This window comes from Gekko japonicus, unplaced genomic scaffold, assembly GCF_001447785.1.
Source record: "Gekko japonicus isolate JY-2015 unplaced genomic scaffold, Gekko_japonicus_V1.1 scaffold897, whole genome shotgun sequence".
Classification (NCBI taxonomy): domain Eukaryota; kingdom Metazoa; phylum Chordata; class Lepidosauria; order Squamata; family Gekkonidae; genus Gekko; species Gekko japonicus.
In genome coordinates this window covers 728,895-741,274 of record NW_015164211.1, presented here as the reverse complement: position 1 = coordinate 741,274, position 12,380 = coordinate 728,895, and the positions used below count along the sequence as shown (strand labels likewise).

Genomic DNA, 12,380 nt, shown 5'->3' with positions numbered 1-12,380 from the left:
CGATGGCCCCGTCGAGGAAGGGACCGGGCCTTGTTGATGGATTTCCTTTCTCCCGCCCCCCGCACGGCCTCAGGAGAGAGGCATCCCTGCTTCTTGTTAAAGAACAGAGGGAGTCCTTCCTTCCTTCCTTCCTTCCTTCCTTCCTTCCTTCCTTCCTTCCTTCCTTCCTCTCTCTCTCTCTCTTCTGGGGGGGGGGCGCGCCGGAAGGTAGCCTCGCCTAGTGTGCAAAAAACCCTGGAGCCGTCCCTGCCAACACATGCAAATGTACACATCCTTTTACATGAATCTGTTTCTGTTGCAAGAGGCATTCATGTTAAATTCTCAGCATGAGTTTCTTGAAAATTTAATCTGCAGCAATACAGGAAGATAAGGGTTTTTGGTTTTTTTCTGAAGGAAATAGAGTATTCTGTTTCTCATCGATCTATGAGCGGAGCTCTGGTCCGGATTCACAAACCAAATAATCTTGGCATTTCTCACTAATTACCACCTTACATGGGACACACATATACAAACTTACCTTCTTCAGTTCCACACTCATTTGGTTTGCTTCAGCGATCAAAGGCATTAATTTAATGTAGTCGTGGAACACAGCAAGGACACTGGGATCTGGTTTGCCACCTTTCTTGTTCCCAGCCCCTTTGAAAAAAGTGGTCTGTCATCAGTTTTGCATTAAGGGAGTCATTATGACTATGGGGGAAATAAAAGTGTTACTGAAATGTATACAGTGTTTTTCTAATCGTCCCAAGGCAGTGAGTTATTTCACAAATCCCAGGCTTTGCAAATATCTGTATATTCATTCCAGAGAGATACTGTGCTAGTATGTTGCAGCAATAAACAAGAGTCTTATGTATATTCAGGCATCTGGATAATTGAATGTTCTACCCGAGATACGAAACCATTTGTGCAACACCACCTGTGTGGCAGGAGTTGTACAGAGTACAAAACTGACACAATTATGGCCTGCAAAGCTAAACATGGGGACCAAGTGCCCTTCTCCAAGGCACAATAAACATGAGCTGTGCTTGTCACTTTGGGCCATTTTATCCCTACAGTCCCCCACACTTTATGAGGAGCGTCATTCCTACCGTTAAGAAGGGTAGGTGGAAGAACTTTTTTCCTTGAAGAGATCTCACAGAACTCACAAAGAAGAGATGCTCTCTCTGAATAGCCCATCCTTTCCTCACGGTGGCAAAGAGAGAACTGAGGGAAGAGCACTCTCCGTGCCTCCGTCATGTAACCCTTTGGAAAAGCTGGGCTTGAGACGGAGGGGAGAGGGGAGCACTCCTAGGCTCTGGAAATGTCTAACAACTTTGAAGCTCATCCTATGGCTGCACAGTCCCCACGTAGGACTGCACAGAAACCACAACTGTGAACATCTGAGTCATGGGCTGACTCCTCCTCCCTTCTTTGAAGGGCTTAAATTAAAAAAAAAGGCCCCCAAAGACACAATCCAAGGTAGTCGAAGAAAACTTGATCATCATATAATTTTGGGGTAAAATAATGCATACCTTGGAAATTTTACAAGAAACCTAGTGTGGTATAGTGGCTAGAACTGTATACATACTAGGGAGATCCAGGTTCAAATCCTCACAACCATTAAATTCACTGTGAATGTAATTCTGTCTCAGCCTAACTTCCTTCACAAAAGTACCTACAAGGATAAAATGGGGAGGGGAGAAGGGAAAGAAACCATGTCCTGGGATGGAATGAAAATATCAACACCACCATAAACACAAGTACACATATGTAAACAGATCTACTTTTTTCTCACAGCTATCCCTTGTTAGCCTTGCTTGTCCCTTTCTCACCCCTTCCCCTCTGAGGTATCTCTCCATTGTCCAGCCTCAGATTGCAAGGTTGTTTTTTTCTTGCTTATGCCATCATGCAAAGCTCTATTTGGCATTGCCAGTCACACACTTTTTCATAATTCACACGTTTTTAACAACAATGTTACAGGCCAGGTGTAGGAGCAATATGGCCAAGAGAAAGAGAGGAGTAGGAAAAAGTGACAAAGAGGTCTGGTGAGAGCAAGAATGAATGTGCAGGAATAGTTACTGTGGAGATATTTAACAATATAGAAACTTTAATTTAAAGTTAAGCATGAGATGAAACCATTGTGATGGTTAAAGGAAAAGGGGACATGACCGAGAGATGCGCACAGAGGCAATCAGAATTTGGCTAGAGTGGGAGAATGTGGCTGGGCGAATACAGAAGGTTAGCAATATCTACAGAGTTGACACAATGGGCGATTTCTCACTAGAGCTGCCTCGCGGCACAGCCGCTGTTTGTCCCGACACAAGTATGTCAATTTCACACCTGAGGCTGCGGGGCTACATTTGACCCGCGGCTTCGCCCGATTTCCTCTGCAGTTTCGTGATCCTCAAAAACCAGGATCACGAAACTGCGGAGGAAATCGGGCGAAGCCGCGAGTCAAAGAGCAGCCCCACAGCCTCAGGTGTGAAATTGACATACTTGTGTCGGGGCAAACGGCGGCTGTGCTGCGAGGCAGCTCTAGTGAGAAATCGCCCAATGAATCTTGAAGACAGAGGGAAAACACTGGCCTATCTCCATATGACATTGTTGCAGCACCAATGGTATATTACTTACCCAGTTTATCTACACTGAAGCCTTTTGCCGCTGCCAGCTCTGACTGAACGAAGTCATAGTCATATCTGCTTAGGTCCTCATTGGTACGATCAGCAGGTGGGCCAATGTATAGATATGCATTATTTGACCCCAAAATAATACGATCCTGAGGGATTAAGCACAAAACACTTGTGGAAATTTTTTCTACTGTGCACTTGTTTGTGAAGCGTTCTATATTCACAATCTGACGGGTATGGTTGAAGTATAGCACAGTGGCCAAGAGGATGAATTATGCATAGGAAGTTCTGGTTCAAATGCTACTCCTGCTGCCAATCTATTATTGGCAATATGGGGATGATAAGTACTGGCCTATTTTACAGGGGAGATTGTAAGGATTACACATTGAGCCCTCTATAAGTGCTATACATAAGCTAAGTATTTTCTCTAAAATATTATTATGCGCCTCTGAAACATTATTGTGCTCCCCAAGTGAGAACAGGATAGGACTGCAAATCTTTTAGATATGCACTTTTCAAGATTATACTAACTGACTGCTATTTATTAATGTTTTCTGCTACCAGTTTTTAGTATTGCATTGTGAGTTTTCTGGCTCCATGTATTTTTATTTTTATTCAACAATGTGGGCCGCCTTGGATCTTTTTAAACAGAAAAAAATTGAGCAATAAATAAATATGAACACAAAGAACAAACTGTGAGCTAGAAATGTAAAGATACGTTGTTAAAGTGCTGGACATATTAAAATACAAACATCGATAGTGAATCCTGACACTGGTGTTATTGTATTAATAATAATCCTTGGTACCTTATCATCTGCTTTTATCATTGAGACTCAAGGCAGATTACAGAATTATAAAACAAAGCAATAAGGCCCAGAATAAACAGCACAGAACAAAGTTTGAGTCTAGTAGCATCTACCAACAAAGTTTAATTCTGGGTATAAGCTTTCATGTGCACACACACTTCTTCAGATACATTGAAACAACCAACCATTACTTATAGGTAGAGACCTCAATGGGGGGCCTCAGTGGGGGACCTCAAAGTAGCTGTTTTACTGCAAAGGAATTTCAGAAACAGTCTAGAATGGGAGATTATTACAATATTCAGGACAATGGAACCTTAGGGCTTAACAGAGATATCAAGTTTATATCTCATAACACATATAAAGTAACTCAATTCTTGCATCTGTCTGTTAACCCTTTTATTATCTGTATGCTAATTTGCTACTATACACAGGTTTTACCAACTGTTTTAATCCAATTTTAGCTACATGTATCACTCAGTTACTTATGCATCTTGATTCTAATTAGCCCTTCCTGGCCAATTAATCCTCCCCCACCTATATGTAATGGTTGGTGAAGTCTGTTTCAATGTATCTGAAGACGTGTGCATGCACACAAAAGCTTATACCCAGAATGAATCTTTGTTGGTCTTATAGGTGCCACTGGACTAAAACCTTGTTCTGTTGCTTCAGACCAACATGGCTACCAACCTGAATTTGTAAATAACACAATAAAAGTAGAAGAAATAAACTGACTAAATATTTCAGATGATTTCCTCTTATAAAAGTAAAGGTAAAAGTTCCCTTGCTCGAAAGCCAGTTGAATCTGACTCAAGGGTTGCGGTGCTCATCTCCGTTTCAAAGCCGAAGAGCCAACGCTGTCTGAAGACATTTCCGTGGTCATGTGGCCGGCATGCCTAGATGCGGAGGCGCATGGAACGCTGTTACCTTCCCACTGAAGTGGTACCTATTTATCTACTTGCAATTTCTTGCTTTCAAACTGCTAGGTTGGCAGGAGCTGGAACTAGAGACGGGAGCTTACTCCGTCATGTGGCACACTCGGGTCTCAAACTGCTGAACTACTGACCCTCCACAGCCTGCAGTTCAGTGTCTTAACCACTTGAGCCACTGCAGCTCCTTTTCCTCTTCTAGTTGCATGGTAATTGAAGGACCCAAAAACGTTCTCTCCCAGGTTTGCATTTAAAATTCCATTACAGCAGCCTACACAATGTACAACTTTCCAATCAGACTACAGCTCACTGTGCATGCCTGGCAGCCCATCAGAGGCTTGCTAAACCTCTTGGTCTGCAGAAACAGGGGGGTCTGTCAAGCTCCTGGCAAGGCATAATATGTGGCAGGAGTGCTGCACTTGGCTTAGTGGCTCACACACATCATCTATACCTTCTAAAGTAAGGAGTTTTTTTTAATGATACAGATATTTTTACCCACTCCCCTCCCAGTCTTCACAATTCCTGTGAGACCATTAGAAGTTGAAAATCCCAAAGCCTCATCTGTTTTTAACACTCCAAAGGTGAAACAGTACTGAGGATATACTGTTTGGCTTGGACATGGCTTAGAATTCTGTTAGCAACATAAAACTGTAAACTGTTGTTAAACACTGAAAGTCCTAAGGTAAATTGTAAATAGAGAACTCACCAGATGCTGCAGTTTAGTTTTCACAACAATGGGCACACCATTAACTATTACTTTGCAATTATCTTGAGGAGTTACAGTAACTTTGCCACTGGTGTTTGTGACTGTTGCATGCTTATCCAAAATACTGAAAGAGAGCAAAACAAGCAATTCAGAGCCATGACAAAACTTTGATAAAAGCCATACTACAGCTTCTTCCTATAGCGAAATTACTGGTTTCATTTCAAGTAAATTAAAGGGAAAGAAAAAAAAATACTGAACATGGCATAAGGTTCATGAGGAGGAGAAACTGACAGTGAGGGGCCAGAGCTCAGTGTGGGAAACATCTTCTGAAGCAGAAGATCTGATGCTTAATCTCTGGCATCTCCAGTTGAGGAGTCTGTAGGCAGTAGGGCAAAGGAAGACCTCAACTTAAGAACCTGCAGAGCTGCCACTAATTGGAGTAGACAATACCGTGTTAGATGGACTAACTGTCTGATGGCGAGCAGACTGGATCTAAACTTTCTGTGTGTTCACCTTGCAAAGGCTGTTGATGTCCTGCTGACTGTATGAAAACAATAGATTATGCAAGACAAATAGGGTGAACACAATGCAAATCAAACACAAAAATATGCCTGGGGTATCTTGCAGGAAACACAAGGCCACAGCAAGACACAGAGCCTTTCTGCACTCGTCTGTTCCCCTGCAGTTTGTCCATAGCCACGTCAGAAGCAGAAATCTCCCTCTGCATTGCATCCCACTCTCATTTTCCTCCTGCATCGCAGCTCTTTCCAGATTCTGCTTTTGTTTCATGGCCATTCAGAGGTGCCCCCGGGTTATCTGAAAGTGGTTTCCCCCCAGACCTTTTTGCTCTTCAGCTTCTGATTCACAGGGAATAATAAGCAGACTACTTGATGAGGTTTTAGTCATCTCTGCCCATTCCCCCATCCCTATTTCCACTTTTGTCTTGCTGCTTCTAGCTTGCGGGGGGGGGGGAGCATTTGGCACACTCCTCCATCCTTTGAACATTGGACCCCGTGGGGGGGGGAATCTTTTCCTCCTTCCCCAAAGCCAATCTGTACACAACTTGGAGGGCAGGTAGAGGGGCAGCCTGGAGAGGTCTTCTGGGAGTTTGACACTTCTAGCTTGTGGGGAGGGGAATGTTTGACACACTCCTCCATCCTTTGCACATTGGACCCTAAGCAGGGATCCTTTCCCTTCCCCGAAGCCAATCTGCACACAACTTGGAGGGAGATGTATTGGGAGAGGCTTGAAGGCCCATTTGTTTGTTTGTTTGTTTAATTAAAAACCCTTGGGACTCCACCCCTCTCGACAGATGAGCCAGCCAGCCACCAACCTGGCACCCCTCTATGGGTTGTGCATGCCTGGAATAGCCCAGTGGCAGCTAGCCAAAGGAGGTGGGAGAGCAGGGAGGAGAGGGGAGAAAGGGGAGGGTGCAGAGTGCCCCGCCCCTTGCTTACGCACTTGGCCAAGTCAGTGGCAACTGGACGCCCCCTCCACAGGTTACAAGTGACATTATTAACCACAATAAAGCAAAAAATGCGGGTTTTGGTTGTAGATGCAGAATGCATACACAAAAATAAACTGGAGAAAAAAGAATAGTGCAGAGGGCAGGGACACAAAATACGAAGTTAACCGTAAAGGCTTGACAGCTCGGATTCTCTGGAGTAAGCTACAGTGAGCTGTTAGAGCAGAAAAGACAAATTATAATAATTGTGGAAAGTGCCAGCTTGTGGAATAATTCTTGTGCTCCATCATTCTATTTTTCTCCCAAAGACTTACAAGGAAATAACCAAGACCTGTAATATTGCATTCTAGGGCTGCCAAGTGGGGGCGGGTGGCGGGTAAACCCCCGCTTCGGAGGCCCGATCTCTGCTGCCGTGGAATCGGGCCCTGGGGGGAACTCCGCCCCCCCCGAAGCGCAGCGTGGCTGCGTCACCGGAGGTGACGCAACCACATCAATCACATTGAGGGTGTGGCCCCAATCGTCGGAGGGAAAACTCTATGGTTTTCCCTCCGACGATCGGGGCCACACCTTTAACGTGATCGACGTCACGCGTCACTTCCGGTGACGTGCTGGCGGCGCGTGCGGGCAAAGCGCACGCGCATCAAGGACCGGCTCCCGGAGCCCAGTGAGGCTCCCCCGCCGGTAAGAAAATTGGACTTGGCAACCCTATTGCATTCAGACATAATTATAACCTGCGGGTTATAAACTGTAGTCCAAATGTGGGCTGCCTAACACATGCGGATTCTAAAGTATGGTTTGTACCTGGGTCATTAGCAGTGATTGAGACTAGCCATGGTTTCTCATTATGTTTGAATCCAGAAATCCCTTTTTTGTTTGATAAGCGATGCCCCTCCAGCCACCCAGATACCAAGCTGGCAATACAGAGCATAGCCGCTCTGGTAGCATTTTATTATAGCTGATGCTCTCTCAGGACACTTGCCCCCCTCTGTGCGCCTCCAAGCTTTCTTTCAAGTTACCACATAGCCCATGCATGGGAACAAAGGCCACAAAAGTGTGATGTAAAACATAATTTACTTTGTTTTGATAATTATTAAGGGCAGAAACATATAAAGGATTGGAATGTTTAGATTAAGATATTGTTACCTTGAAATTTAAAATGATAAGGGGAAAGGAAAAATAGAAATATAAAAGGGAAAGGGGGGGGAGCATTGCGGGAAGCCACAAAAGGGGGGGGAGGAGATAAGAGAAAGGGATATGTGATAAAAGAAATGCAATGTAATGTTGAATGTGTTGATATATCCAAAATAAAATTTTTGACATTAAAAAAAACAAAAGTGTGAGTACTTACCCCAGACCTCTAAGGGTTATTGCATTTGAGGATGACTGACCAATATCAGAAGAACCTGAAATAAAAAGTTTCCATTTTACACTTGAAAGTCTGCAAACATAGCTGCTAAACATAGCTTTCAATCTTCTCAACAAGGGCTGCTATTTGCCTTCTAAAACCATCTATGCTGCTGACCCCAATTTATTGCAGCCTGTAATCCAGGAGATCTGCTAAAAGTAGACAGCAGAACCACCACACTGTTCACAGTAATGAGATGTATCAAGCCTATGTATTCAGGATCAGGAAAGAAAATCATATGGAAAGTAGTTTCCAACACTAAACTAGCAAGCAGCTTTCTACACTGGTAGGTTTTACAAGCCCTGACCTCGATGGCCCAGGCTAGCCCAGTCTTGTCAAATTTTGGAGCCCAAGCAGAGTCGGCCCTGGTTAGTCTTTACATGGGAGACCACCAAGGAATATCAGGGTTGCTACCTAGAGCAGAGAACTCAGACCAAGAGTGATCCACCTGGAGAAGGAAATGGCAACCCACTCCAGTATGTTTGCCAAGAAAACCCCATGGACAGTATCAAAAGGCTAAAAGATATGATGCCGGAAGATGAGCCCCTCAGGTCAGAAGGTGTCCAATATGCTACTGAGGAAGAGCAGAGGGCAAGTACAAGTAACCCCAGAAAGAGTGAAGCGGCTGGGCCAAAGTCGAAAGGAAGCTCAGTTGTGGATGTGTCTGATGGTGAAAGGAAAGTCCAATGCTGCAAAGAACAGTACTGCATAGGAACCTGGAATGTAAGATCTATGAATCAAGGTAAGCTTGACGTGGTCAAAAATGAGATGGCAAGACTGAACATCGATATCTTAGGAATCAGTGAACTTAAGTGGACAGGAATGGGCGAATTTAACTCAGAAGACCATTATATCTACCACTGCGGCCAGGAATCTCATAGAAAAAATGGTGTGGCCTTTATAGTCAACAAGAGAGTGCAAAAGGCAGTACTGGGATACAATCTCAAAAATGACAGAATGATTTCTGTCCGATTCCAAGGCAAACCATTCAACATCACAGTAATCCAAGTCTATGCCCCAACCACTGATGCAGAAGAGGCTGAAGTAGACCGGTTCTATGAAGACCTACAACACCTCCTAGAACTAACACCAAAAAATGATGTCCTCATCATCATAGGGGACTGGAATGCTAAAGTAGGAAGTCAAAAGGTAACTGGAATAACAGACAAGTTTGGCCTTGGAAAGCAAAATGAAGCAGGGCAAAGGTTAACAGAGTTTTGTCAAGAGAACACACTGGTCATAGCGAACACCCTTTTCCAACAACCTAAGAGGCGACTCTACACATGGACATCACCAGATGGGCAACACCGAAATCAGATTGACTATATAATTTGCAGTCAAAGATGGAGAAGCTCTATCCAGTCAGTAAAAACAAGACCTGGAGCTGACTGTGGTTCAGATCATGAGCTACTCATTGCAAAATTCAGACTTAAACTGAAGAAAATTGGGAAAACCACGAGGCCATTCAGGTTTGACCTAGATCGCATCCCTGATGAATATACAGTAGAGGTGAAGAATAGATTCAAGGGTCTGGATTTGATAGATAGAGTGCCTGAAGAACTATGGACAGAGGTTCGTGACATCGTACAGGAGGCAGCAATCACCACCATACCAAAGAAAAAGAAATGCAAGAAAGCAAAATGGCTTTCTGATGAGGCTTTACAAATAGCAGAGGAAAGAAGGAAAGCGAAAGGCAAAGGCGAAAAGGAAAGATTTACCCAACTGAACGCAGATTTCCAGAGAACAGCAAGGAGAGATAAGGAGGCCTTCCTGAATGAACAGTGCAAAGTAATAGAAGAAAACAATAGAATGGGAAGGACTAGAGATCTCTTCAAGAAAATTGGAGAAATCAAGGGAGCGTTCCATGCAAAGCTGGCCATGATAAAGGACAAAAACGGTAGGGACCTAACAGAAGCAGAAGAGATTAGGAAAAGATGGCAAGAATACACAGAAGAACTATACAAGAAAGACCTCAATGTCCTTGACAAACACGACGGTATAATCACTGACCTTGAGCCAGACATCCTGGAATGTGAAGTTAAATGGGCCTTAGAAAGCATTACTAACAACAAAGCTAGTGGAGGTGATGGTATTCCAGCTGAGCTATTCAAAGTCTTAGAAGATGATGCTGTTAAAGTTCTGCACTCCATTTGCCAGCAAATTTGGAAAACGCAACAGTGGCCACAGGATTGGAAAAGATCAGTATACATTCCAATCCCAAAGAAGGGCAATGCCAAGGAATGTTCAAACTATCGCACAATTGCACTCATATCACACGCTAGCAAGGTCATGCTCAAGATCCTACAAGCTAGGCTTCAACAGTACGTGGATAGAGAACTACCAGAAGTACAAGCTGGGTTTCGAAGAGGTAGAGGAACGAGAGATCATATTGCCAACATTCGCTGGATTATGGAGAAAGCAAGAGAGTACCAGAAAAATATCTACTTCTGCTTCATTGACTATGCTAAAGCCTTTGACTGTGTGGATCACAACAAACTATGGCAGGTCCTTAAAGAGATGGGAGTACCAGACCACCTCACATGTCTCTTGAGAAACCTGTATAAGGGCCAAGAAGCGACAGTTAGAACCGGATACGGAACAACTGATTGGTTCAGCATAGGAAAAGGAGTACGACAAGGATGTATACTGTCACCTTGCTTATTTAATATATATGCAGAGTACATCATGCGAAATGCTGGCCTGGATGAATCACAAGCGGGAATTAAGATTGCTGGGGAAAAGATCAACAACCTCAGATATGCAGATGATACCACTCTAATGGCTGAAAGTGAAAAGGATCTAAAGAGCCTCTTGCTCAGAGTAAAAGAGGAGAGCGCAAAAGTGGGCTTGAAGCTCAACATCAAAAAAACTAAGATCATGGCATCCGGCCCCATCACTCCTTGGCAAATAGAAGGGGAAGTCGTGGAAGTAGTGACAGACTTCACGTTCCTGGGATCCAGACATCTCCCTGCCAACAAAAGTCCGCATGGTCAAAGCAATGGTATTCCCAGTAGTCATGTATGGCTGCGAGAGTTGGACTATAAGGAAGGCTGAGCCACGAAGAATAGATTCTTTTGAACTATGGTGCTGGAGAAGACTCTTGAGAGTCCCTTGGACTGCAAGAAGAACAAATCAGTCAATCCTAAAAGAAATCAACCCTGACTGCTCCCTGGAAGGCCAGATAATGAAACTGAAGCTCAAATACTTTGGCCACCAAATGAGAAGGGAGCACTCACTGGAGAAGACCCTGATGCTGGGAAAGATTGAAGGTCAAAGAAGACGGGGACGGCAAAGGATGAGATAGTTAGACAGTGTCATAGATGCAACAAACATGAAATTGAGCAAACTTCAGAGGACGGCGGAAGACAGGAGGGCCTGGCGGGAGCTGATCCATGGGGTCGCAAAGAGTCGGACTCGACTGTGAGACTGAACAACAACAACCTAGAGCCAGGCAATAGCAAAGCACCTCTGAATGTCTCTTGCCTTGAGAACCCTAAAAGGGGTCACCCTAAATTGGCAACTTGATGGGGGGGGGGGAAGCCTTTACAAAGCTGTTCAGTGTGGAGCTCCTTCTTCAACAAAAACTTTAATTCCACCGGAACACCCCCTCCCTCTCAGATTGCCAGACCTGTGCATCATAATAATTTTTTTACTTACTTGAAATACGGAAACATTTACTTTTTGAATTAAATGCCAAGATAAGGTCACCCTTGAGTTGCTAATGGTGAACTGATCTGGGGAATATAATTTTCATTTGCTACTTTACAGTAAAATGTTCACTTTGTCTTGAAGGTGCTTAAGCCATCCTTCGATCATTTTCACAGATGACTCTCATGAGAATGGCCTGGATTGCTCCCCTTCAGATTCAGAGTGGAAGAGAACCATGTTTAAATAGAATGTACATACTGGTCAATGTAATGTTTCATTCACTTTGCAGACTCAGGATAGTCAAGAAAGATTCACTTTGCTGTTGGCAAAAAAGTCAACTGAATTCACTTACAAAAACGGCCTGTTTTCTCAGGGTAAAAGACAAATTACTTCCTAAATTCTCAACCAAAACAAAAATAATTCCTTTTGGGGTAATGTTGCTGTAATGGAAAACAAGCTCTCTCCTGCAAAATCAATATAGCATTAACATAATTACATACTTCTTGCACCTTTGTTGTCTCCGCACCCACTGAAAACATTTGAGTTGGATCCTACAGATTGCTGATAGCAGAAGAGGCATCCACTTCACCTTCCTCACTGCAACTGCCCATGCTGCGTGGGTACCCTCCCCACCATATTGTTTTTCCAAAGGGAGCTGTGAGATAAGAGGAAGATGGGAAAGACCTGCTTCCACAAGTGCTGTATACTGGTGGTGTTCAGAATCCAGCCCATAGATTGTAAATTTCTCAGAATGGGAACTTGCCCTTTATATTACACTGAAAGTACCATGTGGTGATTATTAATATGCACTATTTTAATGC

At 43.8% G+C, this 12,380-nt stretch overlaps 1 protein-coding gene across 1 annotated transcript in view; it reads right to left on the bottom strand.

Annotated features, from left to right (window-relative positions):
- Nucleotides 1–12,380, bottom strand: part of KIF28P — a 64,971-nt gene that overhangs the window by 17,331 nt on the left and 35,260 nt on the right. The window contains exons 14-17 of the mRNA XM_015408446.1: nucleotides 7,855–7,909; nucleotides 5,042–5,165; nucleotides 2,608–2,752; nucleotides 518–636 (exon numbers count right to left, since the gene is read on the bottom strand). Coding sequence (XP_015263932.1) covers nucleotides 518–636; nucleotides 2,608–2,752; nucleotides 5,042–5,165; nucleotides 7,855–7,909 — 443 coding nt within the window. The remainder of the gene's footprint in view (nucleotides 1–517; nucleotides 637–2,607; nucleotides 2,753–5,041; nucleotides 5,166–7,854; nucleotides 7,910–12,380) is intronic.